This window comes from Asterias rubens, chromosome 13 (genome assembly GCF_902459465.1).
Source record: "Asterias rubens chromosome 13, eAstRub1.3, whole genome shotgun sequence".
Taxonomy (NCBI): Eukaryota; Metazoa; Echinodermata; class Asteroidea; order Forcipulatida; family Asteriidae; genus Asterias; species Asterias rubens.
The window spans coordinates 7,573,808-7,590,798 of NC_047074.1; the positions used below are offsets into that span (position 1 = coordinate 7,573,808).

General features: G+C 40.6%; 2 protein-coding genes across 7 annotated transcripts in view; both read right to left on the reverse strand.

Moving 5' to 3' along the window:
• The window catches only part of LOC117298490 (probable phospholipid-transporting ATPase IF), a 76,718-nt gene extending 70,019 nt beyond the window's left edge, over positions 1-6,699 (reverse strand). For all 6 annotated transcript variants that reach the window (XM_033781770.1, XM_033781769.1, XM_033781771.1 and 3 more), the window contains exons 1-2: positions 6,471-6,699; positions 4,362-4,481 (exon numbers count right to left, since the gene is read on the reverse strand). In XM_033781770.1, coding sequence (XP_033637661.1) covers positions 4,362-4,481; positions 6,471-6,506 — 156 coding nt within the window. In that variant the 5' untranslated portion in view covers positions 6,507-6,699. The remainder of the gene's footprint in view (positions 1-4,361; positions 4,482-6,470) is intronic.
• A 7,154-nt stretch (positions 6,700-13,853) lies between these two features.
• Positions 13,854-16,490, reverse strand: LOC117298680. The gene is made up of 5 exons (XM_033781998.1): positions 15,997-16,490; positions 14,996-15,785; positions 14,668-14,877; positions 14,285-14,504; positions 13,854-14,133 (listed from the first exon to the last, which is right to left on the reverse strand). Exons 1-5 carry the CDS (start codon positions 16,126-16,128, stop codon positions 13,854-13,856), a joined length of 1,632 nt encoding a protein of 543 aa, XP_033637889.1. The 5' UTR covers positions 16,129-16,490.
• Between the last annotated feature and the right edge of the window lie 501 nt (positions 16,491-16,991).

Genomic DNA, 16,991 nt, shown 5'->3' on the forward strand with positions numbered 1-16,991 from the left:
GGTCATATGGGAAAGTTGAAATTTTGTGTCATAATGTCCGCATAAATCCAAGAATTATGAAATTAAAAGCTAGACAAGTTTTGAGATGTGCCCCCTTTTATCATATGAAAAGTTGATAAGAATCGGACAGTGCAATCTCCATAATAAATAAGACTTTTTATATAACACCCAAGCAGATCCTTGCCATTTGATTGGAGGATTGTCCGTCACGTGATAGCAAATAAAAGTACCATTGCACGCTGAGTCACTCACCGTGCTTTTTCGTTCCATCCGAAAAGTACCATTGCACGCTGGCAGCGTGCAATGGTACTTTTCGGATGGAACGAAAAAGCTGAGTAACAACATCACTGCGTGCGCGTGTCTTTGGTAACGCAGCAGGTGTTACTGCAAGAAGGCATAGTAAAATTACTAGCATTCAGCTTCTACAGTTGAAATTGTTTGTTTTGAAAGTTGTATCTTTCAATCAAAATGACAAAGATCTACTTGGATGTTATATAAAACAAATAATGAATGTTTTTCATTCGTGCAATGGTGCGAATATGTTCATGAGTTGAAAGATGGAATGTTCTATTCAACGAGAACATTCATTATGTGTATAATATTTTCTTCCAATAGGCCGTGTACAAATCCTGCCCGCAGGAAGTCCATGCTCTGTGGCTATTTTGTAGACATGTGATGTCGCAGGTCACATTTTCTATTGCATGCTAGACTACCACACTCTTTAGAGCAGAATGCATTATGTCATTGAAGCCAGTTGGTCGCTCAATGGTATGGTAGTGTGCCTGAATCCATGACGCAACATCTAAAACCAACACAGTTTATAGAATTGCTATGGCATCAATGTGTATAACGGTTATCGTCAACATTGAAGGTTTGCGCTACCGCCTTCAATGAGAATGCCAGAACACAATCTTGCTTAATGTACATTTTGATGATCATCGATTAGTTTTTCCTCTAAAGAAATGACAAAGACCTACTTGGGTGTTATCTAAAACAAATAATGAATATTTTGAATTCACGCAACAAATAGGTTGCAATAGACGCCATCTTAACGGGCAATTTGCATTGTGTCAATTTATAAACGCAAACACCCTGTTAACTAACCAATCAGGCAACAAGTTTTGTGATATGTGTGCGTGCTGCACGCCGTTCTCAAGCAAAACGCAAGGCTGTGTGTTCAAAATTTTCCAAAATTGCCAAATTTACGTCATGTGGGAACTACATGTACGTATGTACTATAGCCTACAGTGAGAATATTTGTATGGGGTGTTGAAAGATGGAATTGTCACCTCGCTGTATGGAACAACTCATGAAAGTGTTCTCACCATTGCAACCAAAAACATTTTAAATGTGATCATGTTTTATATTCACCAAGTTTACAAAGTGCTTAACCGGTGGCCCACTTCAGTATGGAGATGAAAGTTTGTAGTGTAAATGATGACATACACAGTACTTCAAATGTAACTAAGTTTTAAAAGGCAAAAACAGCTTATTTTAAGCGATTTTGTGCTTACTGTACATACATGTACAAAACCAATTTCATAGTGCTGCTTACCCTAAGCACACGAAAAGGCATGCTCACCTTCCGGTGCTTACTGCACGAAAATGTATGACATCACGATGCAAATGGTGAGCGCGCAATATGGCTGCCTAATTTTTCTGCTTATTTGTGAAATATGCTTGCACCGTAGAAAATTTTCTGCAAAAGTCTAGCATGGCAATTTGCTTACCGTTAAGCAGAGCTATGAAATATACAAGAGTTTGCGGTAACACCATGTAATGATAAAAAAACTAGTGGGAACGCAAAGGGCGATCAGACCCCGCAATTTGCTAGCAAAACAGTGTTCTTTTGAACCCACTTCCGTTCACGCAAAGGGGGATCAATGCGCGACCATACACGGGAAAGCTATGAAATTGGGCCCAGAGCAACACCAGAGTAAATAGTTTACAGCTGGTCTGTAAAATTGATGCTCAAAGGCCAAATTATATCCAATATTTCAGTAACTATCACATGATGTCACAATCGCCTGCCTTGGGTGTAAAAGAACACTAACGGGTTTATGATCTGAATGTATTTTGAGGTTATAGGCCTAAAGGCACTGTACACGATTGGTAATTACTCAAAATACAATGTGGTGGTTAGCATTTAACAATTTAATTAGGTTACAAGCAATGGAGAGTTGTTAATAGTATAAAACATTGTGAGAAACGGCTCCCTCTGAAGTAACGTAGTGAGAAAGAAGTTGTTTTCCACTAGAATATTTAAATTTGACTTTGAGACCTCAGCAATAGATTTTGAGACACCAAATGAGAAAGCTGGTCTTTGACAATAACCAATAGTGTCCAATGTCTTTAATGAAAACCATTAAACACAGAAATTGACATGAACCCCGTTCCCACTGGACCCCGCATTGATCTCCCAATTCAAGAAAAGGGCGATCAAGACCCCAAAAGGGCGATCAAAGGGCGATCAACGAGAAACAGGCTCCAGTGGGACGCGAGGGCGATCAGGATCTGACCGTGCAATTTGGATCCTCCTCGGGAGTAGGATTAAAGCGGGATCTGATCGCCCTTGTGGATTAATGGGCGATCAAAAGTCTAGTGAGAACGCAAAGGGCGATCAGACCCCGAAGTTTGCTAGCCAAACAATGTTCTTTTGAACCCACTTCCGTTCCCGCAAAGGGGGATCAATGCGCGACCATACTCAAGTGGGAAAGCGTCTGTAACCAATCTTGTTGCGGGATCCCGATCTCACAATTTTGGATCCAGTGGGAACAGGGTCTAAGCCTCGAGGCCGTACACATCACTGTCTGAAAATCACCAAGGTTCACGAAAACTTACACACAGGTGTATGTGTCATTATTCAGAGACCCCAACATAACGTATTTTGTATACTAATGAAGGTACATGTACAGGTTGTACTTTGACTTAAAAAGTTTGCATAATTCGTAATAAGAAACGGCTTTACTCTGCCAATATAATTTGCATAAAAAAAACAGATTATTTCCACTTCAATTGAAGCAGTGTTTGCCTCTGGCAAATGAACTGTCTGAGTAAAATTGATGATTGTAGCAAAAAATTAGAATGCATCGCTCATCATGCATGATGATTCTGAATCCACATCCAAGGCGTGAATTCTTGGTACATTGTGTAGTAGGACAAAAAAACTCACAAACTACAGTCAAAAAATTTGTTTTAAAGATGCTGGACACTATTGGAATTTGTCACTGGGTGAATCTCAACATGCATCTAGAATAACAAACCTGTAATAATTTGAACTCAATAAGTCGTTGAAGTTGCAAGAGAATACTGGAAGAAAAAAACCGCCCTGTGTGCTTTCAGATGCTTGAATTGGAGACATCAGCTGAGGTCTCAAATTTAATGGAAGTATTATAGTGAGATAATACTGAAGTTTCTTTTTAAAAGCTACGTTACTTCAGAGGGAGTCGTTTCTCACAATGTTTTATACTACCATTAGCTCTTCATTGCTCGTTACCAAGGAAGTTTGTATGCTAACAACTATTTACCAGTAATTAACAGTAGTGTCAAGTGCTTTTTTAAAGACACTGGACACTATTGGTAAATGTCAAAGGCCAGTCTTGTCACTTGGCGTATCTCAACATCATAAAATATCAAACCTGTGAAAATTTGAGCTCGATTGGTCGTCGGAGTTGCGAGATAACTATGAAAGAAAAAACACCCTTGTCACACGCATTGTGTGCTTTCAGATGCTTGATTTCGAGACCTCAAATTCTAAACTTGAGGTCTGAAATCAAATCCGTGGAAAATTACTCCTTTCTCCAAAACTACGTCATTTCAGAGGGAGCCGTTTCTCACGTTTTATACTATCAACCTCTCCCCATTACTGGTTACCAAGTGAGGTTTTATGCTAATAATTGTTTTGAGTAATTACCAGTAGTGTCCACTGCCTTTGAGATCAAGTAAACAAAATATTCACAGAATTTTGTTTTCAAAGTTTTTACTGAGTAGAAAATCAACATATAAAACAATTCAACAGCCTTCAGTTCAAAGTTGGATTGTTTTTTGTGCGTAATATCCATAATTAGGCCAAGTAAAAAAAGAAACATATTTAGCATCCCGCCCGCTTCCTTCATTTTAAAAAAAAATATTTTGTTTTGTTCAATGTTTTGTTCAGCATGTTTCATTTTTTTATTGAACATTAGAAAAAAACAACGGATTGTTAAAATTTTAAAAAGAACGGTAGCCATCTTGAAAATAAAAAAGGAAAAATAAAAAGCCCCCTCCTACCTTTTTTTTTTTTAGAAACCTGCATGCTAAACATGTTTCTTTTTTTACACGGCCTTAGTGATTGATTGAAGTTACATTTTTTAATGAATTACCTTGGATGAGATGATTGTGTTATCTGGAAACTTCTGATGGAAGTAGACATCATTTGTTGGAGGGGGTTTGTGATTCACAAAAATAGTCCGGTTTTCAGGAATGTCTTTTTGTCTGCACAGCTGAAAGTAAACAAAAATCACATTAAAGATTCAGCTTCAAATTCCTCGACCGACACCTTGTTGTACATGCCATGGCGTGGTAGGATAAAGACAGTTCCCTGCCGCTAGTTCCAGTGATTCCATTGGGTACAATGATATCATGGATAAACGTGCAGTAACATAGATGCCCAAACAGTCACCGCTGTCACGTCCGCAATAGAATTTGACTGCGTACCATGTATCTCTAGAGGTGAAATGAGGGTAAGTCAAAGGTGAATATACACGCCGGTCTCGAGGCAGGTCTCTGGCGTTATTCACAAGCCGCAATGTGTGACATCAGATGTTCGGGCTATGGGCAGTGCAACGTTTCAGTCACCCCCTGGGAACGAGGTTGATGCCAATGGTATTCAACATACTGACACACTATACGACTATGCCAAACTTCACTTTAAAAAAAAGTAGGCCATGTGTATCCAAGTAAAATTTTACTGATTTCAAACAGAAATGAGTTAGACTCTAGAATTCAATCCATCATTGTGAATTGAAACAATAGGCCCTATCCATCTTATCTATCCCAAGTGTACAATTTTTAAAGGAATCGTAGGTAATAGACCTAAGACAATAACAAGTGTGCATTTTGATACAATTTCTTACATTCAGTTTAGTTTTGACTTGCAATGCTCAATAAAGGCCAAAAACACAACTTAAAAACTGATCGTCATGAAGCATGTGCAGCTGGTAAAAGGGAGAAAACAACAACCTCTGCCGTTAATTTTCTATGCAGGGAAACATGAAAGGGTAGTATAAGAGAGCAAGTTGTATCGGGATGCCACCAACAATATGCAATTAAAGAATGACATGATCAAAAATGGGACGATATTAAAAGTAGGCATGGGGAACCTCAGAATGTAAGGTGAAATAAAAACAAAATAATATATGTTTGGATGGATTACAAATTATGCACAGAAATAATTAAATACCGGTACAACTACAAGGTTAAATGACTCGCCTATGCTTAATTTAATTCAAAAAATTGTATTGTTTTCGCTTTAGATTTACATAATAATATAAAAGGGCCACTTAAAAGTAAAAAAGAAACTAGCTAACTAGTTTTAACATTTCTCGAAAGAAAAAGCATTCACCAAGACAAGGACTCTCAAAAATGTTTGCAAACAAAGGGCGCCCTCACTTAGTTAGTGAAATCTCCTTGGGCGACTTTGTTAGGGGCGACTGTTTCGGGGGCGACTTCACTTTGTTTGGGGGGGGGGCGACTTTGTAAGTGAGGGGGCAACTTTGTTAGGGAGCGACTTTGTAGTGGGGGAATTTGCTTCTGGGGGGCGAGTACTCCTAGAACTATTTCGGTTTCGTCCGCCTACGTTACGGGAGACGATAGCCGGACGAAACCGAAATAGTTCTAGGAGTAGGGGGCGAGTTGACTGGCATTCATCGTAGACTTTGTTAGGGGCAAAAATCTGTGTCGGGGGCGACTTCACTTTGGTGGGGGGAAACTTTGGGCGACGTAGTAAGTGAGGGGGCACTTTGCTGGGGCGCAAGTTGACTGGCATTCATCGCATACCCCCCTCCCCCCACCATCGCGTCAGGAAGGAGGGTTGGTTCTCGCAACTCTCCATGCGGATAACTTTCCGTATGTCGCACCACTTTTTCACAATTTTTAACAAAAAAGGATTGGCCTATCTCATAAGGTGTATCGCGAATAGCAAAATATCAAGAGAGGGCGCTGTTGAACCCACACAAAGGTATAGGCGTTGCGTGCACGAGTTGTAGAAACCGCCCCATATTCCTTCCCCCAATGTACTGCGGTTCTGAATCGCGATAAACCTTATTGATTGAGGTTTTTTTAAGGTAAATTAGATACTATATTTCATATCGAATGAAAAAGTGCTGGCGCCGTAGGGAAACTTCCACTTTTCCCCTGGTGCATTTGTTAATAATAAATATATGGGACCATTACTGATTAGATAATGTTAATAAAATGTAAACCTAACTTACCAGAGTGTCAACAAGTCTCGTTAAGAAAGACGCCATTCTCTGGACCACACAGCGCCTTTAATTCACACTTTGAATGTTTGCCTGACAATCATCTGAAATAAAAAGCAGCTAGATATTGTGTGCCGTGTGGAATAGAGCTACTAGGAGTGTTACCGGATTTATAATTTGGTAGAACATCCGTAATCTGGTTCACAAAATTCTAGGAATCTGCCGGCCCGGGGCCGTCCGTGTTGCCAATGTCATGAATGTTGTCGGATCCAATCGAATCCGCGTAGGATCAAATGCCGATGTATCAAATCACTCTTGGGGGCGCTCTAACAGTTAACACAAAACAGATTTTATTTGGTTTGCGGTGGTAAATACGTACAATGTGTGTATCATCACTTCCAAGTAGTTGGTTCTTCAGTTAGAGACTTGCCGTTTCTATTTCTACCTACCTCCATGATTCTACATACCGCAGAATGTAGATTTTTTAACAAGAACTAGGCCTACTACTTGGGCAGAAATGAGCCCTACATGTATATAGGACTCTTTCTCTGTACAATCTCGAAGAAAGACTAGACGACCACACCCGATTTAAAGACAGTGGACACTATGTGTAATTGTCAAAGACCAGTCTTCTCACATGGTGTATCTCAACATATGCATAAAATAACAAACCTGTGAAAATTTGAGCTCCATCGGTTGTCGAAGTTGCAAGATATTAATGCAAGAAAAAACACCCTTGTCACTCGAAGTTGTGTGCTTTCAGATGCTTGATTTCGAGACCTCAAATTCTAAATCTGAGGTCTCGAAATCAAATTCGTGGAAAATTACTTCTTTCTCGAATGACTACTCCACTACCAACATCTCCCCATTACTCGTTCCATGCAAGTAACTTGGGTTTTATGCTAATGAATATTTTGAGTAATTACCAATGTCCACTGCCTTTAATACATTTATTAACTTTTGATGTTTGTAATAAATATTATGTACATTCACAAAACAAAAGGGGGTGACGCAAACGAGCTTTAAACGATACCTACTACTTTTTATGGGCATTGAACCATGGAGGTAGAATTAGATTGAACTAAGCCGCTCGGGCACTGCTATTCAGTGCAATACACCGTTTTCAATTAGTAAGTATTTCGTATAAGAAAACATCCTCCTCAAATTGACTAAAAGATAGGAAGCACGACAATAAAAATCACCCCAAAGAAACCTCGTTTAGGCTTCGAACCAGACTGCTTCTCTCGCAAATCGCTGTGACCGCTTCTTCGTAGTCTCTCGCCCATGGTCTCCCGAAACACGGGTTGCCGTTTTAGGTCAAAACGCAATCGGCAAACAATGCCACCGTCAACGCAAGACTAATCAGCCAATAGCCACCGTCAACGTTACTCACGTTTATGCATTGTGCATTCTCCAACCAAAATCTGTTGCAATATGTAAAGGAAAATAATCATAATAGGCCCCAAAACGAGTTGCTATATAAATATATATATACATGTATATATATTTAAAAGTGATTTGATTCAAGAAACTGATTTTGCTTTGTTATACCCCCAGTCTGCAACAAAGCAGCTATACAAATTGGAGCTCCCACATAAAACGTAACATGAGTGATGACGTAACAGAGCTTTTCACGAACCTTTCTGATAAGCACTGGATAAGGGTATAACTAAAATCTATTTATACTCATGTGAACTCATTTCCTTATTGATTGAAAAACATTTTAAATGAATTCAGCAAAGATGACGACTTACTGTTTTCGGTCAAGTTTGTCTTTAAAAGTGGACCTACTGCCCATGAAAGATACATTGTATTCACACAAAATGGTTGTGCATAAGTATTGGTGATTCATCTCAGCGTTAATACATGTTAATCTCAGCATAATTAAAGGCAGTGGACACTATTGGTAATCACTCAAAATAATTATTAGCATAAAACCTTTCTTGGTGACCAGTAATTGGGAGAGGTTGATGGTATAAAACACTGTGAGAAATGGCTCCCTCTGAAGTGCCATAGTTTTCGAGAGAGAAGTAATTTTCCACTTCGTGTGACAAGGATATTTTTTCTTTCATTATTATCTCGGAAGTTCGATGACCGATTGAGCTCAAATTTTCACAGGTTTGTTATTTTATGCATATGTTGGGATACAACAAGTGAGAAGACTGGTCTTTGACAATTACCAATAGTGTCCACTGCCTTTAAAATGACAATCTATAAATGTAAGGTGGTTAGATGGAAGTGTATGTGTTCGATACATTGGATTCTGAACATCACATCCTACCTCTCTGACTTTGACGTGAAATTTTACGTGAAATTTACGTGAATTTACGTGAAAACAGTTTTAAAAATTTAGGTTTACCCACAATCAATCACTGGATAAAAAGTTAAAAAAAAGAAACTAAATTTTTTTTTTACAAAGATCTAGATTAACTTTTTTTTTTTGTCTTTTTCTTTATAGTTTTTTTTTTTTTTAAAGGGGGGGGGGGGGGGCTCCTGAGGGACCTAGACAACACCAAATGGTATGTTATATTGTTTTAAAAATTTAGGTTTACCCACAATCAATCACTAGATAAAAAGTACAAAAAAAGAAACTAAAATTTTTTTTTACAAAGATCTAGATTAATTTTTTTTTTGGTCTTTTTCTTTATAGTTTTTTTTTTTTTTAAAGGGGGGGGGGGTTCTGAGGGACCTAGACAACACCGAATGGTATGTTATGTTGTTTTAAAAAATTAGGTTTACCCACAATCAATCACTGGATAAAAAGTATAAAAAAAAAAAAAAAAACGAATTTTTTTTTTTTTTTTTTTTTTTTTTTTTATGAAAAAATAATGAAAAAATATGGAACGCTTCACGATTTTGCGTGTCATCCAATCAGGACCCTGGATTGCGAAATTGGAACGAAATTGGAACAGCAAAAATAGCCCCGATCGGCTGTAAAATGGGCGCTCCATACAACTGCATGACGTCATCCTTCCTTTCCGATCGTATTATTTTTCTTCGGAAATTCGACTGAATTATCGCCCAGAAATCACACATTATAGCCTTAAAGTGAATTTCAACACCCTGAATATTGGTAAGTTTGTAAAATTGTTACTTTCAGTAATTTTCGTTGATTTTGGTAGCGTAATTGTGTCTAAAATATGTTATTTTCACGTTCGTAAGCGAGGACGTGTACAAACGAATAGGAAATTTGGGCTGTCATTTGTATAGTTTAACCAGTTTCGTGAAAATATTTGAACATATTGTTTTTGTCAATGAAAATCAGTAATTATGTGTTAATTGTATTTTTGTATTACAATTTATTGTTATTTAGAGCTATTTTGGCCCCCTCCTTGCTTAGCCCACTCCAACAATAAATTTGTACAGAAGTTTTATTCATTTTGTTAGTGTAAAAATTAATTATTTAATTTTTATTTAAACAAACCTATATAAAACAAGTAATTTGTTAAACAATTTTTTCTAAAACAATACTGTTACGGTCATTACTAACTATCCTCGTTTTGCCCCCTTCCAACTACAGTAGTTGCGATAACAATGAACGTATCGCAAAATAAACTAAATATTGGCCTAATAATTAACAATACAATGGAGGCAATTTATGGGAGGGCTAGCCTATGTATTGTGGTATGTATAGTATATGGAGAAGGGAGGGGACCAAAATAAAAAGGTGGCAAAGTTCGGTGGAAAAGTAGTAGTGATCTCCCCCCCCCCCCCCACATTTTAATTTGTCTGTAAGCCTTCTGCCTTAAAAGTGTCAAGACAATAATATTAATAAAAATTCGGGCTTCTATTCGCATATACGTGGCGCATGGCGCTTCAACATTATTACGTACCCCTGGTCAGTTTACGATTTGCCGTTCTTTTCAATGGAAAAACCAAAACAGCTATGTTACATTACTTTCCATTTGTCCCACACATAAACAAAAATTAAACTGAAGTTTCTATTTAATTGTCTTTCTGAAATTCTGGATATAGTGTGAAGCAGTGTGAACCCGGTCCTCGATAGCAGCAGGCTAGGCACCATGAAGCCACCATGAAGCACGGATGAAGAAGGAGGACGGACTAGTGTGCAGCACCATCGAGGTCTTCAAAATATCAGTTAAGTTTTATGCTAGATTACAGTGGTCAGTTGATAAGATTAAACTTGTTCTTTATTGATTTTTCATGTATATAGGCAAACTAAATCATGAAATTTTTAAGGGTTATGTTTGTGTATTGACACGTTTCATTTCCTAATGCAAGAAATAGTAATTGTCTTTTTCTTTTTAACTATTTTTTGTATAAACGGGGGGGGGGCTCCTGAGGGAACTAGACAACACCGAATGGTATGTTATATTGTTTTAAAAATTTAGGTTTACCCACAATCAATCGCTAGGTAAAAAGTAAAAAAGAAATAGTTAATGGTTCAATATGTTTTTCTTTATGATCTAATGACAACGTGTTGTCATTAATTAATCATTAAAGCCTTTGACACAACTTTGCCAGGGTGTAAACATCACTGGCAACTCTTTTTTTACTTTAATTTTTTGTTGGCGTGGTAAGCAGTTGACAACCACCTAATTTTGATGATGACAGTAGACTGCGACAAAGTTTAATTTGATTTCTTCTCCTGGCACTGAAACAACGTTGTCTTACACTATCCTATTTCTGAACCCGAGCTTGTCCAAATGTACAACCAACTTCTAGTCATGTGAAAATAGTTATCAGAATATGGCAACAGGATTTGTTTTACTCTGTAATTTTCCACTCTGTAATTAGCCTTGTTGAGATACATAATAAATACTTGAATGCTGCTTTGTAGAAAAGAATCTTCTTGTATTAAGTGTGATTTTTTCTAAAGACTTACATCAAAATGTACTGGTCCCAATTTTATAGCGCAGCTTAACGGTATGAGCAAAGTTTGTGCTTACTGTAGCAACTGTAGCACAAATTTTGCTTAGGTGTAAGCGTATTTCACAGGTAGTCTAAGCGAGAAAATTTGGCAGCGATTTTGCGCGTTCACCATGGATTTGCATTGTGACGTAATTGAATTTGGAAGATAGTAGGTTTTGGAAGATAAACATGCCTTTTTGTGTGCTTACGGTTAGAATCACTTTGAAATGGAATTTGCACAGTTATAAGCACAGAATCGGCCGTTATGAAGTGCTATGAAATTGGGCCCGTGCCAATGTCTCTGAGCCTTAATTTGGTAGATGTATATCAACCATCATGCTTCCAAAGCAGCATATTATAATGAATTTATTTTGATAATAACTTGCTTTAAGTAAATTCAAATGTTTCTGAATGACACCTTGAGTTTATTAAATTGTAATGTTTTAAATTTTTGCATTTAATCGTTTGATGAGAAAGACATAAGACTATTTTTACCTTCATTTACTTTACTCACCTCTTGGGAAAGTTTCCCCTCTGCTTTTTTAACAAGGGCTTGGGACCTTCAAATCCAAGGCATGATTGAAAATAAGGTATTTTAAATTCAGTTTCGAAATGTGTCTGTAAATGTATTCAGACAAAATTTTTATGAATTTGAGATCTTTTGATCTTATTTTCATTAACACTGAATTTTCAATCATTTTTCCTTGGATTTGGCAGCATTAAAAACTTTTGTTTGTAACACCAGTTACAATGATCCGGCTTGTGGACCCCCAACCAGTTCTGACGTCCTTCGGCCAGCTGTGCCCTGCAACCATTCACCGTTGGTCTTTATTTCTTTCTCTCTTGCTTCATGGCCTTCCGCTTGGCCACCATCCTCGCCAGCCATTCCTCAAAGGACTCCTTGGCACTGTTGGCACAGTACCAGCAGCCGTAGTACTGGGTGTGGCTCTCAGAATCTCGAGGTTTTTTACATTGGCCGCAAGTTGTCATTTTTGTGCGTTTCGCATACCTGTTTCTCTTGCGTTCCACACCGGCCTCATCCTCTTGAGCCACACGCCGACGATAATGCTTTGTGCTGCGTGGTACTGGCTTTGACTCTGACCTTGGATGCTCCTCAGAGGCTGGCTGGACAAGGGGATGGTCTTCTTTGGTCTGGCCGCTGGCGGCGCCAGGAAATATGATGGCGAATATGGGTGGTGCAGGCTGGTCCGAAGGTGCCGTGTCGGATGTCACTGGTCGGGGCACTGGTCTGGGGGTTGGAACTTGTTTGCGTGGTGCTCGCACCGGTGTTCCCTTTCCAGCAGTGTTTGCCGGATCATTGAACTGGTGTTGATGCTCTACACCAGGCACAGTCAGTGTGATGGGTCTCTCAAGTGGAGCAGGGAGGGGCTCTGGAGATGTCATCGGGGGTCGTGGTACGCTGATACCCATCTCCAGTACCCGCCGCTCCCTTGTCTTTGATTTCTCATTGTGCCTGTAATCACAAAAAAAGCAGAATAAGAAACAAAGAAATAAGATATAGTTTTAAAAAGCAGACGCTGCATTACAGTATTAATGTAAGTGTAGTTTGAGAATAAAGCTGATACTATAGAATGCATACCACTGTATAAGAGTTCGTTGGTTAATCTCCATCAGCTGGATCTGGGTGTGCCTGGTGAGAGTGGCGTTGTCCAGCACCTTGTTTCTGATGTTTCTGTAGGCCAATAATATGAGTGCCCATCGCTGTGTTGTGTGTCCCCTCTCTCGGACCTTCCCTGGAAAGAGGGAACACAGCTTGTCGATGAGGCACTCCATATACCGATTGCTGTCTGGCCAGGTAGCTGGTCCTGTATTTTGGCCCAAGAAACATCTGCAAATAACAATTTAAGAAAATCAGATATCAGATATATGTTAGCGTTAACAGTCTAGATTGCAGGCAAGGAGTTCCAAAGAGATGCAGTAGTCGTGGAATTTTTCACTTATTCTGGTTTCTCGCTCATAAATTCTGATCGGAGGAACTAGGTCGGTCAAAGCAACAGCAATGTAGGCCTACTGGAGATAATTTTTCCAGTATAGAAGGTTAAATTTGTTTCTAAGTAAAACAGCATTGTAGTTTTGCATACCTTCTGGTACTGTCAACGCCAGGAATGACATTGGTGCCCCTCGATGGCTTGAAACGCCCCTTCGTCAGTTTCGGCTGGTGGTGTTGTTTGCGGCTGACAGTTCGATCAAAACTGTGGAGGGCGTTCCACAGTTCGACGATCTTGCCAGCCTGGCTCTGGCTGATGACGCCACTCTCCTGGCGGAACCGGAGAAGGTAGTTAGCCAGAGCCTCCACCTTGTCAAATCCGGGGATATTGTCGGGGCCAACAGCCTCATCCTGCATAATAGACAGACAATTTCAAAAGAAATCATTGACTTGGGTTAGTATTATTATTTTTTTTAAATTGTGTATCATTACAAAAAATGATAACAATAACAAGTATCACTGGAAATATATTTGGCAAGACAGCACTTACAGATTCATCCGAGTCCTCTGACAGGTCAGGATCTGCGGGAGTTTCTGATGAAGTTGTTGGCTCTTTGGTCAGGAAAGGCATTTCTACTGATGGAGGGCTGGGAGGTCGTCTGGACAACGTGGCCACAGGCTTTGCTTGGCGTGTAGAGGATGTGGGTCTTGGTTGGGGAGCGACACTGGGGGGAGGCGGTGATGGTGATGATGATGATGATGATGATGATTGCAGGATGGGCATACCAGTTGCGGGCAGTTTGGCCTGCACAGAAGGCCATCTGAAACTCCGTCTCGGAGCCGCTGCTGCTGCCTCTGAAAGACAGAACAATAACAAACCAAATAAATAAATAAATAAATAAATAAATAAATAAAACATTACAGTACAGTTTGCATCATCACCCAGCATGCAACTTCGTTGTGCACATACAAGCCTCATCATTGGTTATTTGGTAAACTTTCTAACTTACTTGTTGTTACCGATGCATTTCCTTCCATAGGGTGATTGGACTGTGATGACCCCTCAATAGGGGGTATGGTTGGGTCCAACCTCGTTTCATGTTGTCTGAAGTCATCATCGTCATCATCATCGTCGTCATCATCATCTCCTGAGGCATCATCAGCGGAGTACTCTCCAAGTACCTTGTTGGTTTGGTGATAGAGGTACTCTACCCCGATGAGCTCTCCTAAACAAATACAAAAACATAACAATAAGAAAAACCAGTCATGAATCAAGTGCTCACGCTTGGTGAAATGTGAAAACTGGCTTTCAGTGGATGTTTACAGACAAAATTTGAGCAAACCAACCAGGCGCCAAACAAGCAAACAACTAATAGCCTGTACACGCACCTGTATATTTCTGGGGGGTTGTCTGTGTGGGGTCAATCCTCTTGCCAAGCACACGTTGTCCGAGCTGGTCTACCGCATACTTCAGATAGCCACTGTACACCCGATGATTGGGGCCTTCGGTGAGTGTGGCATCTGAAGTACGGTCGGCATTCCAGCGCACCAGCCCATCCATCAGGTAGGCCTGGAAATGCAGGTCATTGGCTGTGGTTCCTGCAAAAGAAGCATTTACGTAAATGTAGTACAATAACAAACGACATCTTCACAGTCAAAACTAGAAAAAAAACTGATGAATAAGAAAACAAAAACAATCTTGGCAACAATGTCTTACCAGGGATGAATCGATTCAGATGGAGATGAAAGGACTCAAGTGATGTGGAACCACGAGCACATCTGAACACCGGTAGAGTGACTCCACCCAACACCATCTCACCCGTCTTGGTGTAGAGTTGAACACCCTCCGGGTCCTGGATGCAGATGATGTGTCTCTTCTGGGACTCCCAGATGTCCCAGATGCGGGTGGAGTCAAACAAGGGAACTCCCAGGGTGTCTCGCCCCTGCTCACTGTCCAAAGTGGTCAGCAGGTCCTTGATGAGGCGGGTGGTCTCTTCGACACCACGGGTTGTCCGTCTGCAGTGGCGAGCCAGTGACCTCTTGTTGATGTGGTTGGTCACATCCTCTGCAGACGGGTTCTTGATGTCCTTGGTGATCAGATGTGCCCGTTTAGCCCGCTGTAGCAGATCCACATCCTCTGCACTCCATGAGAAGATGCATGCTGACAGGCGACGTAGAAAAAAGGCGTACAGCTGATGGGAGTCAGTTGTACACCCTGATGCGAATCTCCTCATGAAGTGCCAGATGTCTAGGCGGATCTGCAAGGCAGGCCAGCCAATGAACTGACGTTTTGTGCTGGCACTGCAGCAGTCTCTATCCACATAGAGGAGTTCCGGCGGGGGCACACTGGCAGACTGGTACCGTGTGACAAGGCCCTTGGTCATTTCGTCCAAACCATGGCCTTCTGCAGCGGTCAACACGCACATCAGGACCTGCCCATGCTCATTCCCCACGTCGGTGGCCCATGCTGCAGTACCATGCGTGTGTCCAGCCAGTTTTCTTGCGATCTGAAATTAATGTAATGTAAAACAAAAATTATTAGTAATTAACAATCCCATAGCAGAAATGTAAACTCTTTTCCTGCAAACAATTAACAATACAAGTACTTACAACATCACATCTGCACCATGTACCTGCATAAACAATTACAAATTTAGCATAAATAAAAAATGAAATAAATTTTTAAAAATTGTTCAACGAAAACAACGCCTTTCTCACCTTCTTGGTGGAGTCCATTTTCAACACCCGCCCAAATGTCGAAGTAATGGCTGCTTTTATATCGTTGATGCGCTGAAGAACATCGTTACAGTAAACCTGTAGCAGCCAGTGGTAGGTGTGTACCGACGGCATTGGGACGGGGTCATCAAAGGACGGGCGGGAAATGAGTCGACGATCCGAAGCCTGGCTGAACTCCTGGCACTGCGACAGGTAGTGTGCTGTCTTCTGCAGCCAGGCCTCGCTGTGCTGCTCATGAATTTTCCGCTGCAGCTGGAAGGGACCGTTTCCAAGTCCTCTGGACCTCAACAGCCTGACAACCTTGTTATCACAGGCAAGCTTGTAGGTCAGGACTGCAGGGAACTGGAGACGGTGCCCAATGTCCAGCTGCTCCAAGATCGGATGGCTCCAGCTGATGACTTTTTTCTTGCAGTGAGAGCACTCCAGGTACTCAGCTGCCAGATTGTAGTAGCCATCAACATCTACAACCTGGCGCACGTGCGGGTACATGCCAGCTGAGCGGAGTTCCCTCTCACTGCAAGATTCTGAGGGGCAGGTCAGCCTCAGGGCCCACAACCTCCGCGGCATCCACAGTAGCAGGCGGTGCGTGTAAAAGGGCGCTGCCCTAGGTGGCTGACTGTGGATAAGCCGTGGTTGGGGAGGTTGGTACCACAAGCGATTGACTTTGGCATAGTCAAATTCAGCTCTTCCTTTGACTGATAGTCGGAAGAGCGCCTGTGATACCCAGCGGTGGTCCTCTACTGGCAGGCTTTGACGCCAGCCCTCAGTGAGAGGATACTCTGAAATAAATGAGCAATTAATTTGACATTTAATACATAAAAATAAAGAATATTAAATTTTGTTTTACCCTTACACTGATGTGTGTTAGCACTGTTAAAATTTCCTGTGATTTTGTTCACATGACTCGGGAAAGTACTGAGTATACAGTGCTACATTCATAAATACCCCAGACAGTTAAGCTATTCCTACTGGTGGAA

Bases quoted from the DNA above. Each gene is read 5' to 3' on its own strand.
- LOC117298680 (XM_033781998.1), bottom strand. From the start codon at position 16,128: ATGCCGTCGGTACACACCTACCACTGGCTGCTACAGGTTTACTGTAAC. The intron at 15,786-15,996 runs GTGAGAAAGGCG...CATTAATTTCAG, and splicing joins AAATGGACTCCACCAAGAAG to ATCGCAAGAAAACTGGCTGG. The intron at 14,878-14,995 runs GTAAGACATTGT...CTTCTTTTGCAG, and splicing joins TCTGAATCGATTCATCCCTG to GAACCACAGCCAATGACCTG.